General features: G+C 47.8%; 7 protein-coding genes and 1 non-coding gene across 8 annotated transcripts; 4 read left to right on the top strand and 4 right to left on the bottom strand.

The window, feature by feature from the left end:
* Nucleotides 1-93: 93 nt before the first annotated feature.
* Nucleotides 94-2,163, bottom strand: RhiXN_00838 (alpha/beta hydrolase family protein; the record flags this gene model as incomplete). The annotated part of the gene is made up of 13 exons (XM_043320657.1): nucleotides 94-177; nucleotides 231-296; nucleotides 351-464; nucleotides 520-583; nucleotides 634-808; nucleotides 863-976; nucleotides 1,032-1,132; nucleotides 1,188-1,356; nucleotides 1,417-1,494; nucleotides 1,547-1,564; nucleotides 1,619-1,923; nucleotides 1,978-2,076; nucleotides 2,126-2,163. The coding sequence occupies 13 exons, from the start codon at nucleotides 2,161-2,163 to the stop codon at nucleotides 94-96; spliced, it is 1,425 nt and encodes a 474-aa protein (XP_043179669.1).
* A 279-nt stretch (nucleotides 2,164-2,442) lies between these two features.
* Nucleotides 2,443-3,577, top strand: RhiXN_00839 (eukaryotic translation initiation factor 4E type 2; the record flags this gene model as incomplete). Its single annotated transcript, XM_043320658.1, has 5 exons — nucleotides 2,443-2,625; nucleotides 2,682-2,869; nucleotides 2,924-2,987; nucleotides 3,043-3,156; nucleotides 3,215-3,577. 5 exons carry the CDS (start codon nucleotides 2,443-2,445, stop codon nucleotides 3,575-3,577), a joined length of 912 nt encoding a protein of 303 aa, XP_043179670.1.
* A 172-nt stretch (nucleotides 3,578-3,749) lies between these two features.
* On the bottom strand, nucleotides 3,750-5,663 carry RhiXN_00840 (sphingolipid long chain base-responsive protein LSP1; the record flags this gene model as incomplete). The annotated part of the gene is made up of 5 exons (XM_043320659.1): nucleotides 3,750-5,110; nucleotides 5,164-5,254; nucleotides 5,307-5,370; nucleotides 5,425-5,582; nucleotides 5,640-5,663. The coding sequence occupies 5 exons, from the start codon at nucleotides 5,661-5,663 to the stop codon at nucleotides 3,750-3,752; spliced, it is 1,698 nt and encodes a 565-aa protein (XP_043179671.1).
* Nucleotides 5,664-6,000: 337 nt separating this feature from the next.
* On the bottom strand, nucleotides 6,001-7,141 carry RhiXN_00841 (rhomboid family protein; the record flags this gene model as incomplete). The annotated part of the gene is made up of 5 exons (XM_043320660.1): nucleotides 6,001-6,226; nucleotides 6,277-6,435; nucleotides 6,485-6,556; nucleotides 6,608-6,690; nucleotides 6,743-7,141. 5 exons carry the CDS (start codon nucleotides 7,139-7,141, stop codon nucleotides 6,001-6,003), a joined length of 939 nt encoding a protein of 312 aa, XP_043179672.1.
* Nucleotides 7,142-7,251: 110 nt separating this feature from the next.
* On the top strand, nucleotides 7,252-7,362 carry RhiXN_12368. Its single transcript has one exon. It is a non-coding gene; the product is annotated as a tRNA-Asn (tRNA).
* A 340-nt stretch (nucleotides 7,363-7,702) lies between these two features.
* Nucleotides 7,703-8,241, bottom strand: RhiXN_00842 (uncharacterized protein; the record flags this gene model as incomplete). The annotated part of the gene is made up of 5 exons (XM_043320661.1): nucleotides 7,703-7,770; nucleotides 7,822-7,858; nucleotides 7,918-8,031; nucleotides 8,093-8,149; nucleotides 8,212-8,241. The coding sequence occupies 5 exons, from the start codon at nucleotides 8,239-8,241 to the stop codon at nucleotides 7,703-7,705; spliced, it is 306 nt and encodes a 101-aa protein (XP_043179673.1).
* A 792-nt stretch (nucleotides 8,242-9,033) lies between these two features.
* RhiXN_00843 (mRNA 3'-end-processing protein YTH1) lies at nucleotides 9,034-10,152 on the top strand (the record flags this gene model as incomplete). The annotated part of the gene is made up of 5 exons (XM_043320662.1): nucleotides 9,034-9,166; nucleotides 9,222-9,572; nucleotides 9,625-9,718; nucleotides 9,776-9,980; nucleotides 10,036-10,152. 5 exons carry the CDS (start codon nucleotides 9,034-9,036, stop codon nucleotides 10,150-10,152), a joined length of 900 nt encoding a protein of 299 aa, XP_043179674.1.
* Nucleotides 10,153-11,049: 897 nt separating this feature from the next.
* RhiXN_00844 (ADP-ribosylglycohydrolase) lies at nucleotides 11,050-12,003 on the top strand (the record flags this gene model as incomplete). Its single annotated transcript, XM_043320663.1, has 4 exons — nucleotides 11,050-11,125; nucleotides 11,171-11,206; nucleotides 11,263-11,759; nucleotides 11,821-12,003. 4 exons carry the CDS (start codon nucleotides 11,050-11,052, stop codon nucleotides 12,001-12,003), a joined length of 792 nt encoding a protein of 263 aa, XP_043179675.1.
* Nucleotides 12,004-12,936: the final 933 nt, after the last annotated feature.

Here is a 12,936-nt window from a genome sequence, read left to right on the forward strand (position 1 = left end):
TCTCAGTGAACGATTGCCATCCTATATATTACATTATATATTCTCCCTACTATTATTAAATATACAAATCATTCAAATCCAACAGCCATGAGCTTAAATGTTATCGGGTTCGGCACCGTCACCCGAGCGAAGAGTCTCTCCTTTCTTGGTGTGAGCATCCTTCAATGCTTGTAGAACCTGACAGTCGAATTAAGTAAACAGTCAACTATGAATGCAAGAAACAACCGCACGTGTGGTATAACTAGCTCGTCCACTTCCTGGCCCCAAAGCATGTCCAGGTGTTCATGATTAGGAACCTAAGGAGCGGGTGTTATTCACAAGACCGTAAATCCGCGCGGGAGTTTACTCACGCCCCGGCAGGTTGTATGTTTCGGGAGTTCAGCTAACATCACATCTATGTCTACCAAGCTATCGGTTTCACCATAGAGCAAAAATATTGGGGTAACGATGTTTCTAGTCGGAAACTACCGTTGAGTGGCGAGTCAGTTATAAGATGTATGCCGAAAACAGGATTGTTACCTTGGCCGGCTGATAGAATTTCTTCCCAAGGAAACTAACCGGTGACTGGACTTCATCATCGTACCTGTTTATCCTCCTGTGAGCTTTTGCGGCCCTGAAAAAAGAATGACTTACATTTGGAACCCAGCGTTACGCATAATCTGGAACCAATGGACCACAGACTTGGTAGATGTGTACGAATAGAGATGCGCATATGCTGCGATCTTTTGAGAAGCAGATATGTTTGCTCCGCGCCAGTTGAAGAGTGTGGTCAGAGCTGTATCGATTACCTTGATGAAAATTGGGGGATCTACAAACAATGATGAACCTGGGTGGAAATACGGGCCGAGAAGCTGAAACTCACACAGGATACTCTGCCAAAACACTGTTGACGGCAAAATGGACTTTCGTCCAAAGAAGAGGTACATCAAGGTCGGGGATGCCTTCATTAGCCCATCAACGATCGGCTGGTGCAATCCTATATCACAGAAGTCATGTGCCAGGGATCCGTGTATATCGGAGAATTGACGTACCAGGAGGTGACATGGCAGGAGCTAAAGCGATAAAGATGTCAATTTTCTCATTTAGAGCCGGGTGGATGCTGAGCGCAGCGAACGCCTGAGCGGTACCCTGGCTAGCTCCCAATGCATTTCAGCTGGGAGCAACGATATACCATCCACCGTACACACCTGAAGCCCACATAACTCAATGACTTGCTCTTGGTCAAGTTGAGAATATACTCGATCGAGTCTGGAATATCAAAAAGGCAAAATTCATCGATCGAATAATTCCAAAACTTGGCTTCGCTCGGAATGGAGTGTATAGACTTTTTGCTGTACTTGTTACCACGGTTGTTTCCTGAGTTGAGTTAATGTGGCATAAGTGAAAATAAGGCACGAAAATAGTTGCATAATATACCAAGCCACACGTCGTAACCTGCATCGGCCAGAATAAATGGAAGACAGCGCTCTCTATCGGTGAGACAAACCCACACCTCTGTAAACTCTGCTTAGTAATACGCGACTTTCACATGACAACGACCACTCACCAGAGTTCATAAGTAAACCTGGTAACGACGTCATATTCAACGAGCTTGGAGCAAGAAAACATCTAAACTTACCGTGATGCAGGTATACAACAGGTTTTCTAGTACGAGCGCCCGGGTGAAGTGATCTTTCGTTCTGAGCATTGGGCAACCGGTGAAGACCAAGCATGTATCCGTCCTTAGTTTGCACGACATGGCTTTCACTTGTATAACCCCAAATTTGACAAAGCTCTTCAAAGTCCTCGGCCTCGCGAATTTTCTCAGCTCTTCTCTCTTCTTCGCTCGTAGGGCGCTTGGAGTCTCGATCTGGGGAACTCTCCCGAGAGCTGGAGCCACTCCCATAGTGAGCAATGAATATCTCACGCGACTTTTCATAAAACCTGAGGGCCCGATTCTGGTCATTCTTGGCAAGAGGCATACAAGTATTTACGAACCATGCCAGAACCGACGTTGGGAGGGCAAGCGTCAGTATTCGAATAAGTGTTTCAAATGAGACAAAACAGAATCCGAGAACAAGTGCAGTATATTCTCGACTTGTATAGTTGATTAGTTGGGTTTATATGAAGCCAAAAAGTAACGTACAGAGAAAGTCGGCCAAGCACAGGTACATTCACAGCCATGATCGAGGAAGGAGCTTGGGAGCCAGGGGGAGTGCACGTGATATAGTCGGAATGGAGGCTTGATTAGTCAAGTGCAATTTACTTGATCAACTCTTTCCATCACAATCGTCACTTGTTTCTCCAGTCCCGCCCTTTGCACCTATTGGTTGCCCGTCACTTATTGTACGAGTCTCTAACGCAGCTGGCCCGCATATTAGAGATATAAACTAGAAATTCTCGACACTCAGTCTGAAATCTTTGCCTATTGGGATATACACCACTAGCGCCTGTGAGCCCAGCATGTCCTCGACCCTTCCTCCTGCTGCCCAAGCCGCGTCTCAGGCCGCCCTCAAAGCAGCCATTGAGCAGACCTCTCAGCTAGAAGCTGGTGAGATCGAGGAGGGCCAAGACGTCGTCCTCGACCCCGCTAAATTTGATGAAATGCGCACTGTCTTTTCAGACCCCCAAACTTTCAACGTCAAGGTAAGACATCTTCACTGCTCATACTCAATCGCATTTGATACGAATCCGGTCTGTAGCATCCCCTCTACTCTGCATGGACCCTTTGGTTTGATTCTCCAAACACCAAGGGCAAAACCCTCCCTCAGACCCCAGCGACCTCAGTGCCCCCAACCCCGGGTGGGGTCCCACCGACTCCAGGCGCTCTCAGCTGGATGGACGATATTAAACGTCTCATCAAGTTTGATTCTGTCGAAGAGTTTTGGGGGTATATCTGTTCACCTGTTTTGCCTAGCTACCGCGCTTAGCATTCTCACTTTAGGCTTTATAATAACATCATCGCACCGTCTAAATTGCCTCCCAAAGCCAACTATTACCTGTTCAAGGTACGTCGATACACATGCGACTACTTATACACGCGTAGCCAACTGTTATCTATAGGATGATATCTTGCCGGCATGGGAAGATGCAGCCAATAAAGATGGTGGAAAATGGAGTGTGCAACTCCCTAAGGATAAGAACCGTGCTCGGATTGACGAAATGTGGCTCTACACAGTAAGAATCTACCTTTGGCGAGATCCGGTACTTTGTCTTGCTAATAAACTCGGGTTAGATGCTCGCCGCGATTGGCGAAACTTTCGACCCTGCCCTCTCCAAAGCCGCTGACCCAAATTCGACCACTCCCCCTCCAACCTCCTTGATCACGGGAGTAATCGTTTCTTCTCGACCTCAATTCTACCGAGTATCCATCTGGACGCGCCTTGCCCCTGGCCTGGGAGGAACCCCCTCCAACCAGTATGAAACCGAGGAAGCGATTAAACAACGGATTGAACACATTGGACGGCACTTCAAAACTGAGGTCCTCGGGTTCCATGAATCGGCAAAGATCGGAGGCCCACTGGCTACCGAAGTCGAGTTTGCGAGCCACAAGGATAGTGAGAAGAAGGGCTCGAAAGGGAAAAAATGGGTTATCTGATCGTGTGAGACCAGTATGATTGGGATGTTCTTGTCTTTTATTGTTGTGAATATAGTGTGTTTATATTATCCGGCTATTTCTCTCTCTAGGCCCTTTCTCTGTGAGTTCTACGATTAACAGTTCGATTTACATTATTTCTACAAATATGGGTATTCACATCTTAAAGAACAAATTAGAAATCAGCATAAGGAGGCGGGACAGTCTTGCCATCTCCCGCATTCTCGCCTTGGTCTTGGGCTTGCCCACGAAGGAGGCGATCCCTTTCCTCCCGCTCTAAGCGTGCCTTCTCTTCCTCTGCAGTTGGATGAGCGGCCGATGGGGCCCCTGTGTGAAGCAAACGCTCGCGCTCTTCCCTGGCAAGCCGCGCCTTCTCTTCTTCGGCAGATTCGTGCCTAGTTGCACCAGCAAACCCAGGAAGTTCGTCCTCGTTATTTAATGGAGGAGCCGGGCCAGTCTGTGGAGGGCCTGCAGGAGGATCGGTCGTTGGCACACTGTCGCGGCTAAGGCTCCCACTCTTAGGGCCCGGCCCTGCGGCACCGGCAGCCAAAGGCACCCCGGTCTCAGCGACCGTGACATCGTGCTGGGCAGCAGGAATCGGTACGCCGGTAGCGGCCGGGCCAGTGGTCAAGGGTGTCTGGACAGTATCTTGGGTGGCGGTTGCATCACGGAGGGGCGACGATACAGAGGGCGAGTGATTAGGAAGAGAGGCGGGCGCATGATTCAACGAAGTTGGGTTAATAGGGGCAGGTTGCGATGGAGCGTGGCCTGCAGTTGCAGTGGTGCTGCTACCAGTGACTGCATCTCCTCCAGGCTGAGAAATAGCCGCAGACGCGGGATCAAGGTGTTGATTCGAGCTTTGTGACCCAAACCGCTGTTCGGCCAATGCTCCCGGGCCAGTTTGAGGTGTGGGTGCAGTGGTTGGTGGAATACTGTTAAGCTCCTCCTTGTGTGTTTCACCGAAACTGCGAGTGTCGGCCCCAGCACCAACACCAAGGGGTGCATGCGGGGCCTTGAATTTATTTGTCCTCCCTTGGGCAGGTTGGTAGGAATCAAGTGTGTTTTGGAGTTGAGAACGAATACGAGCAGTGTTCTGAGCTCCAGCATAAGCGCCAGTTGGCTCATGGTCAGGAAGCTCGTCCAACAATGCCTCGGCTGCATCGGAGAGTAGCTCGAGTTTGGCAGCGTATTCCCTGAAGGCAGCCCACTTCTTACGTTCGCACTCGACCAAGGCGCGGCGCTTGAGGAGTCCGACTTCACGCTCTTGGGGGGCATCATCTTGCTCGGCCTTGCTCAACTGAGCCTCGAGTTCGGCAATACGCTCGGCACCGTTGGAAGGGGCTTTACTGGTAGCTCCGGCTTGCCTGATCTTGTCGATCTCGGCCCTCATACCAGCTCGTGCAACACGACGTGGATGCAAGGTAGTTTCGGCATCTCGCAGGGACTTGTACGATGCACGTGAAGAGTCGAGCGATTTGGCAAGGTCAGCCGCAAGTGAACCATGTGCAAAATTGAGGTAGGCGATACGATCCGAGACTGGAACCAGAGTTAAATAACTACGCTATCTGGGAGTTCATAATGTGCCCTACCATCTTTAACGTCGTCTACTTGATCTTGGCCCCAAAGGTAAAGTTCTTTAGAGTGACCCTTGGATTCGCGCGAAACTGCCTCATAATCGAGCTTCAAACGGCTGATCAGAATGGCTCATGGGTAATCAAAATGCTTGACTCACAGAAAGGCCCTTCTGGCTAGTGATGAGTAATTGTAATTGGCGGGCATCAGGTCGCACCTGTGGACTGGAGACGATAGTAAGATCAAAGACTCGAGCTTTGAATCCATAGTATACTTACGAGTACTGCGTATGCAGTTGCTTCAAGGTATGCGTGATATTGTCGATAGCATGGTGGCGCCCACCCGACTGTTGGGTTGGTTGGGTTGGATCTGCTTGGGCTTCAGCCTGGTCGTTGTGATCGTTTCGATGTGTTGCGCTTGCAAGAGCAGCCTGAGCCTTCAAAATGGAGTTAGTACGCCAAATATTAACATCAGCCTGGTGTTAAGAAGTTACCTTAGCTTGAAGTTTGTGGAACATGGTTCTCGTAGGGGTAGGTTATACAGACGGTTCCGAGGGTCAAACTGTTTATATGCGATGGGGCACCCGCAGTCACGTCACCGCATTCGTCATATGTATCCATCTTCGTCTGTTTACGCAGTTGCACAGCCGCATACTCCGTTCCACTTTATTCTACCGCAGTCGCCTTGGCATTGACACAGTACGCATCACGCATATATACGAATATCCCTGCCACTAATCCATAGGACTTTTTGACTTGATGTATGTCGCCATGCCCATGTCATTCTAAGATTCATATTTCAATTACTAAGCAGTACGGGGTCTTAATATGTGCTCAAAACCAAGTGAACTGTGTTTATCTCCTCAAACCTAGTTTCCCGCGCATCCTCAGGAAGTAAGCGACCCCCGCTAGTACTCCTCCAACATGTCCTGCACTATCGGTCATTCCTCCTCGACGGCGGAAGGATCCGTAAAGATCCCAAGCAAATATACCACTAACACATAACCATGCTGGGACTGGTACGATAAAGAAGAGAAGGAATGTTGTACTTGGGAATAAGCAAGCAAAGAGTGATATGACGCTATTTGATGATTAGGCATAGGTTTGGCGCAAGGTAATAGCCAACTCTACCTATAAATAGCGCCAGATGCGCCATGCGCATTTCCTCCTCTATGTTGGACAACTGCATTCCATACCAACGAAAATGCGCTGGAGGCTATTCCACCCCCAAGGTATAACGCAAGGAAAGCAGAATTGCCTAGAATCTGCATAACCGGTGGCGCCATGAACCTGTGAAATGTTATAAGTTCGATTTTCGAATGGCATGAACTGAGCCTACCAGAATGACATTCCGTTGACCAACAAATGCCCAGTCATTTCGTGAGAGAAACAGGCTGTCAAAAGCGTCCAACTGGCAAAGTATCACCCTCGGATGGCTAGTAAACCTAATGTGCCCGCTTACATTCTGCCTTCAAGGACATTATTCCAGGAAGTAGTGAAATGCTTGAACATAAACCGAAGAGGTTCGGGATCACGGAACTTTTGCTAGAGTCGCTGTCATTTAAGAGATATAACTTAACACGACGAACGCACTTACTAAATTTTCCTGTGCCCATCCCCACATTAGGAATACCAATCCATTTACACCAAGTATAGCATAGAAAATATGATCGGGATTCATGCGGTCAATGCGTCTCTTCAACTGGCCGAGAAAACCGTTGCCATCTCCTCCACCAAACGGAGATCGAGGCGGGCGGACAACGCGTCGGATAGGAGTTCTCTCAAACGCGCTTCTTAACCCGCGTGCGAACGCCAATATGGATGTATGGTTTGTCGGGCCAGATGTGCGCAATGATGACTTAGTGAATAACTGGGCGATCCTGATAGGCGGGGCTATAGAACATGGAACTCTAGGCTGAGCTATTGGATACAGTCGTAGTGGGTGTGAATTGAATGCGAGAGAACGGCGGAGGATGTTAAAAGTATTCGAAGCCATGAGTAACAACTATCAGGGCAAGTGTAAGGCTGAGGCGGCGGATCAGTAAAGTAGCTATACAAAACTCGATTTTCAAGTTTCACAAAGCGCGAAACCCCTCAATGGGATAGTCTTCCGTGGCGCAATCGGTGGCGCGTCTGACTGTTACATACGTCAGCGCCAGCTGCTATAACGTAATCAGTAGCATCAGAAGGTCAATAGTTCGATCCTATTCGGAAGAGACATGTGATTTTTAGAACTTTTGCTGAGAAGCTATAGACAAACCTAACATATAACTAATGTTTAGACATCTATCCCGTGCACTGTTGGGTGATTATGGCGTGAATTGATTAGGATTGATTGTTTGGGCGTTCAATTTGATAGTGATCGACACTGAAAAGAATCCGCCATAATCTGACACCAAAGACATAAACCAAAACCCTACAGTATAACATTTGTAGAAAGCGAATGATACAAGAAAGATATGTTCAACGTGAAATAAAAAGTGTACAATGTATGTAGAACGGAGGTTTAAAGCATCATTTTATGGACGTGAAAGCGTAAATAGCCCGCGCTAACAGTTCATGGGTCGAGATTGGTGAAACCAGAGCACACTAGTGCATGGTAATTATCGGGTGTCTTATGCATAACTGCCAAACGAATGTCAGAAAGTGCTTAAGGTTATGCCAAACTTGACGTACTACACTTGTAACGTTCGGACACGTTGGGCATGATGCTCTACCAACACATGAAGAGGTCAGGTCGTGTTGGTCGTGTGAATGGGGGAATACACTTACACCATCCTTGAGCTTCACAGAATACATCCAGTGCCCGTTGACCTCCTTCATATCAACAACCGTCCCTACATTTGATCCCACGGCGTTAGCCACCCAAATATCATCGCTAAGGAGCTCCAAAAGAGAGAGAGAGCTGGGAAGCAGATTGGATAGACTTACCAGCTACCCAACGTACTTGCTGATATGTCTGAGGTTCCGCGCTCAAATATTTTGCGAAAACCTTGTCTCCTTTCTAAGTATATGCACGATTTCAGTTTCAGGCTAAGTATGGTCACCAAAACGTTGCTCACATACCAGATAGGGCATGGGCTGCAAGTAAGACATTGTTGATTAGTGGTGAAAAGAGTAGTTGTGAGAAGAAGGATTCGAGGAGATTGAGGAATAGAGCTGGCGTAGTTGGGGACGTTTTATACACTAGGCGGTATTCGTTTTGCGAAGAAGGGCGCAAATTACTCAATAAAGGATACCGGTGGGCGCCTTGGACAATGCGAGGTACAGTAGGCCCGCTCGGCGGGGGGTGACGAGACTGAATAGTGGTCGACAGCAGCGTCCAGGCCAAAAACCCTGAAGAGAAGCCAAATAAGGACCCTGAGAGAATACACTCTTGACCCAAAAGAGGTTCAAAGGGCCTCTCACTGTTACACGTGGAACGGCGACGAGAGCAAAGAACAAAGATACTAATATTTCATGCTATGGCAATGTCCATCTGAGTTGTCCCATGTTCCAGACTAGAAGAAGCTGTATCCAAAGTGAAAAACACATAAATTGAGTTTTTCGCTTAAGCAGGCTGAAGACAAAACATAAAAACCTTGTTTTCTTTTTGACGCGCACAATGGATAGTTGCGCAAATTGACAAGACAAAGTATTGTTGTGACGCTGAGCCATTGGGTTACAATCAGACGGATAACAACCGATGTTGCAGTCAACCGGAGGCTAGCATTTTCCTCTGCCAACCAGATCAAGTAGTGGTTGTGGTCAATCGTAACACAGAAGCAGAATTCAAAACAATCCTGTGGACTCGTTCGAATTATGATGGAAATAATAGTGGCCTAGCTGACAAATACAGTGTACTCACGCGTGCCACCCTGCTCTTACTTGAACTTTGCCACCACCGGCATGGCATCCCAAGCATCTGATCCACTGACTCAAAATCCTTCGCTCGCGGATGTTGTACACCCTGATTTTCATCAAGTGAATTCTACGGTGGAGCTTTACATTAAGAATCAATTGGGACTAAAACTGGATACAGGTATGCCTTTATTATTTTTAATCATATCACACAAGTACTATAACTTCCTTTATAGATGAGCAAATATGCCGCCTTGCTTTGACACCTGCTGGATGCCCGCTCGGCCCGAGACACTGTCCGTTGAGACACACCACACCCAGTCCGCTAAATTTCGGTTCACAGGACGGTACTTCCGGGAACCCGGGTCGTGATCGACTTGCCACCGTCTGCAAGCATTGGTTGCGTGGACTTTGTAAAAAGGGAGATGGATGCGAGTTTTTGCATGAATACAACCTACGACGTATGCCAGAATGTTGGTGGTTCGCTCGGCATGGAACATGCACGGCTGGTGACGAATGCCTATACGCACATCCAAAGGAACGAAAAATTGAGTGCCCTGACTACCAACGAGGCTTTTGTAAGCTAGGTGGGAGTCGTGATGAGATACCAGAAGCATATACATTGACTAGTGCTCTTAGGACCGGATTGTCCTCGAAAACATGTCAGGCGTGTTGCGTGTCAGTTATACTTAAGCGGATTTTGCCCTGATGGACCAGAATGTAAACGTGGCCAGTAAGTCCTCTTTCTTGCTCCCGCCAAGGCCTTGTCCACTCAAATGAAACGGCACAGTCCCAAACCTGGCATTCCTCCTCCCGAAGCATACAGACCCCCATCTCCACCGTCTCAACGCGACCTAGGCCCTCCTCCGCCAGGGTGGGGACGTTTCACCGAACATGGAGTGGGACCAAATGGACCAGGTGGTAGCTTTGTTGTTGGCCAGAATAACACAGGATTTGTTCCCAGGCGTAATTTGGACGACGTATTATGTTTCAAGGTATGTTGTGGCACATACATTACTTTGCGCGGCTGGCTCATATATTGCTTGGCAGTGTGGGCAAAAAGGTCACTACGCCAACACATGTCGGAACAAGAACGTACCTGGAAATCGTGGCGGACAGGAAAGAGGCACTTACCGACCGTATTCTAACGATGACAGTAATGAATAACCCTCTACTTGGTGGGATTCTCTTGCTCCGAAGCATTTACTAACCACATACTACGCTCCGCGCATTCGCGAAGTTTCCATGTAATGAGACCCTAATATTATTATATATCCAGTATTCTGCTATCTTGGCCGATATGCTTGCTCCCAAACTTGTGATTTTATTACAACAGACCCCCCGCCCCATGCTCGTTCATTCCACGCTCCTTTTGAATGACTTTATCACCGTTCAGCCAATAAGGCGACTGGAATCCCGGTTTCAGTCACCTTGATTGGAGCCCCCGTCAACAAGCATGGAACGAGAGTTCACTGTATAACTCCGGTTTTGACACTATGCACAACAATGCAACATTTACCGAATAGCTATGTTACGAGGCACCGCCACAATACCTGTAGGCTCTGTCAGCAGTGACCCACCACTGTTGATCAGGTACCGGCGTCGTCATATAAATCCGGCCGCCGTTGTAACTTTCTCTTGTGATTCTCCTCCGACGCGAAATTTAACCCTGCCGGAATAATATGGATACCCATACACTCGAGTCGCGTATCAAGGGAAGCCTATGGGGCCTCGCGGTTGGTGATGCCCTTGGGGCTCCTTATGAGGTGACTACATTTATTGATATACAGTATCTGTAGTCTTGTATTCACATGGTAACCTAAATAACAGTTTCGGCATAGGGGGACGTATGTCCCATCCAAAAATATGGTAACATGTACCACGTTCTCACACAACGTAGATCTTGTATCCGCATCCAGGCTTAAGCATATGTTGACATGAGTTTCAGGGAAAGCCTCTGCCTCCTGGATCTTGGACGGATGATACATCTATGCAGGCATGGTTACAACAATGGCTGACATATTTTTGCTCGATTTTGACCATGATTTGTAGTTATGCTTGGCTATGTCGCTGTCAAGCACCGAAGGAAAGCTTGATTGGGTGGATGCTGCACGCCGGTGGGCGAGCTGGTGGAAGCACGGTAAGCAAAGAGGCTATTGTCCAACACTGTTTAATATTCGAATAGGCTACATGTCGGTAACGGGCGTATGTTTCGACATTGGTGAACCGTGATTCGGAAATCTCGTCTTTGGGAGTGGGGTTTAATATTATTTTTAGGTGCAACCACTCAACTCTCCCTTTTATCGTACTCCAAGCTGCTTGACCCCAAATGTCCTCGGCCTACACACTTGCCAAATATGAATCCCGAGATAGAGGCTTCCGGTAATGGTTCCCTGATGAGATTATCGCCCGTGCCAGCGGCCCTTCATCGAGATCCTTTTTTGGCGATCCAAACGGCATCTCTCCAGTCCAAGATCACACACTCCAGTCCTCTCTGCGTGGATTCATGCGTGCTGGCCACTGCATATATGATAGGCTTCTATCACGCAGAAGCGAACACGGCAAAAGAGCGCAAGCAAGTGGTACTCAACCCGGACTTCACGCCATTTTCCGATGGGACACCGATTCCTTTAGAAAGTCCTGAGCTTATGGATCTTCATAAACAGCATCGCTATAAGGAAAGGATTGTGGCGGATGTTGAGACCAGTGGATATGTTTTACACACACTGGAGGCTGCTCTCTGGGCATTATGGCATAGTGATACTTTTGAGGAGGTGGGTTGAAAATTCTGTCTCGACCGGGATGCTGATTCCTTTTTTTTTTCTTTTGCCTTAGGGCCTGATGCTGTTGCTTCCTCTGGGGAGTGATGTTGATACAGTTGGTGCAGTTTACGGAGAACTAGCCGGAGCTTGCTATGGCTACGACGAAATACCGACAAGGTGGCTCGAAACACTGCAAAGACGAGACATACTCCATGACACATATAAGGGAATCATAGAGCTGGGGTTGAAACTTTAACTGTTAATCGTGTAAATGGAACGTTATGTGAAGATTTACTGGAGCTTTGTAATTTGAAACTGACTGTGATAGACTCCTTGTGTTTGTTGGCTTAGTGAACTGCATCTGGATATGTTCGGCACATTATGGGATGTTCCGAGCCTGAATAAGATAGAACTCAGTAGAGTAGCGCAACCCGAATTACAGGTCGAGACTAGAATGGCCGATATCTTCGGCGTGAGATGATTTTACCAGGACGGAACTACCGATCAATTACAAGCTGATGAATTCGGTACGACTATCCGGAATAAATCGCACGCCATTTTGGATACGGTTTATTTCATCACTTGCGTCAGTTAAGACATTTAAATATTTTGAATATGTTGGAATGAATTATCGTAGTTACTTAGCTTATGTTGGGGCCTATGACATAGTGGAGCAACGAGAGTTGCTGAAACGATACGCAATGGGAGTACCGTTTTGGGTATACAACGCGCTGTCCCTGACGATCGATCAGCGGAATCTAGCCGCCGCGGCACGGGTGTCGGCACTAGATTACAAATGTAATTAGTCCTTAAAGTTCGGCTTCTGACGCGTTGGCTCATCGGCAGTTCAAACTTGTCAGTGTTGTAGCGGATAATCGAGTATAGGGAGATGTTAGGATAAGCGAGAGAGATGTTATTATTAAATAAGGATTGCTTGCCGCTCTTACAGAAGCTCTAGCATACCAACTTCCTTGGTAGGTAATTATATCGGATGGAAGGTCTTGATTGGGATAGCGCCGGAGGTTAGCCGAGATGACCGAAGCACCGCATAGAGGGGTTTGTTGTGGCACCGAGATGGGCGCCACATGGTTCATCCATTGAGAAACCATCACAAGAACGCAAAACGGGACAGTGTGAGATAATTCGCTCACCAAGCGATATTCTCAAAAAAGCCCACTTCGAACCCAGA

This window comes from Rhizoctonia solani, chromosome 4, assembly GCF_016906535.1.
Source record: "Rhizoctonia solani chromosome 4, complete sequence".
Lineage (NCBI taxonomy): Eukaryota > Fungi > Basidiomycota > Agaricomycetes > Cantharellales > Ceratobasidiaceae > Rhizoctonia > Rhizoctonia solani.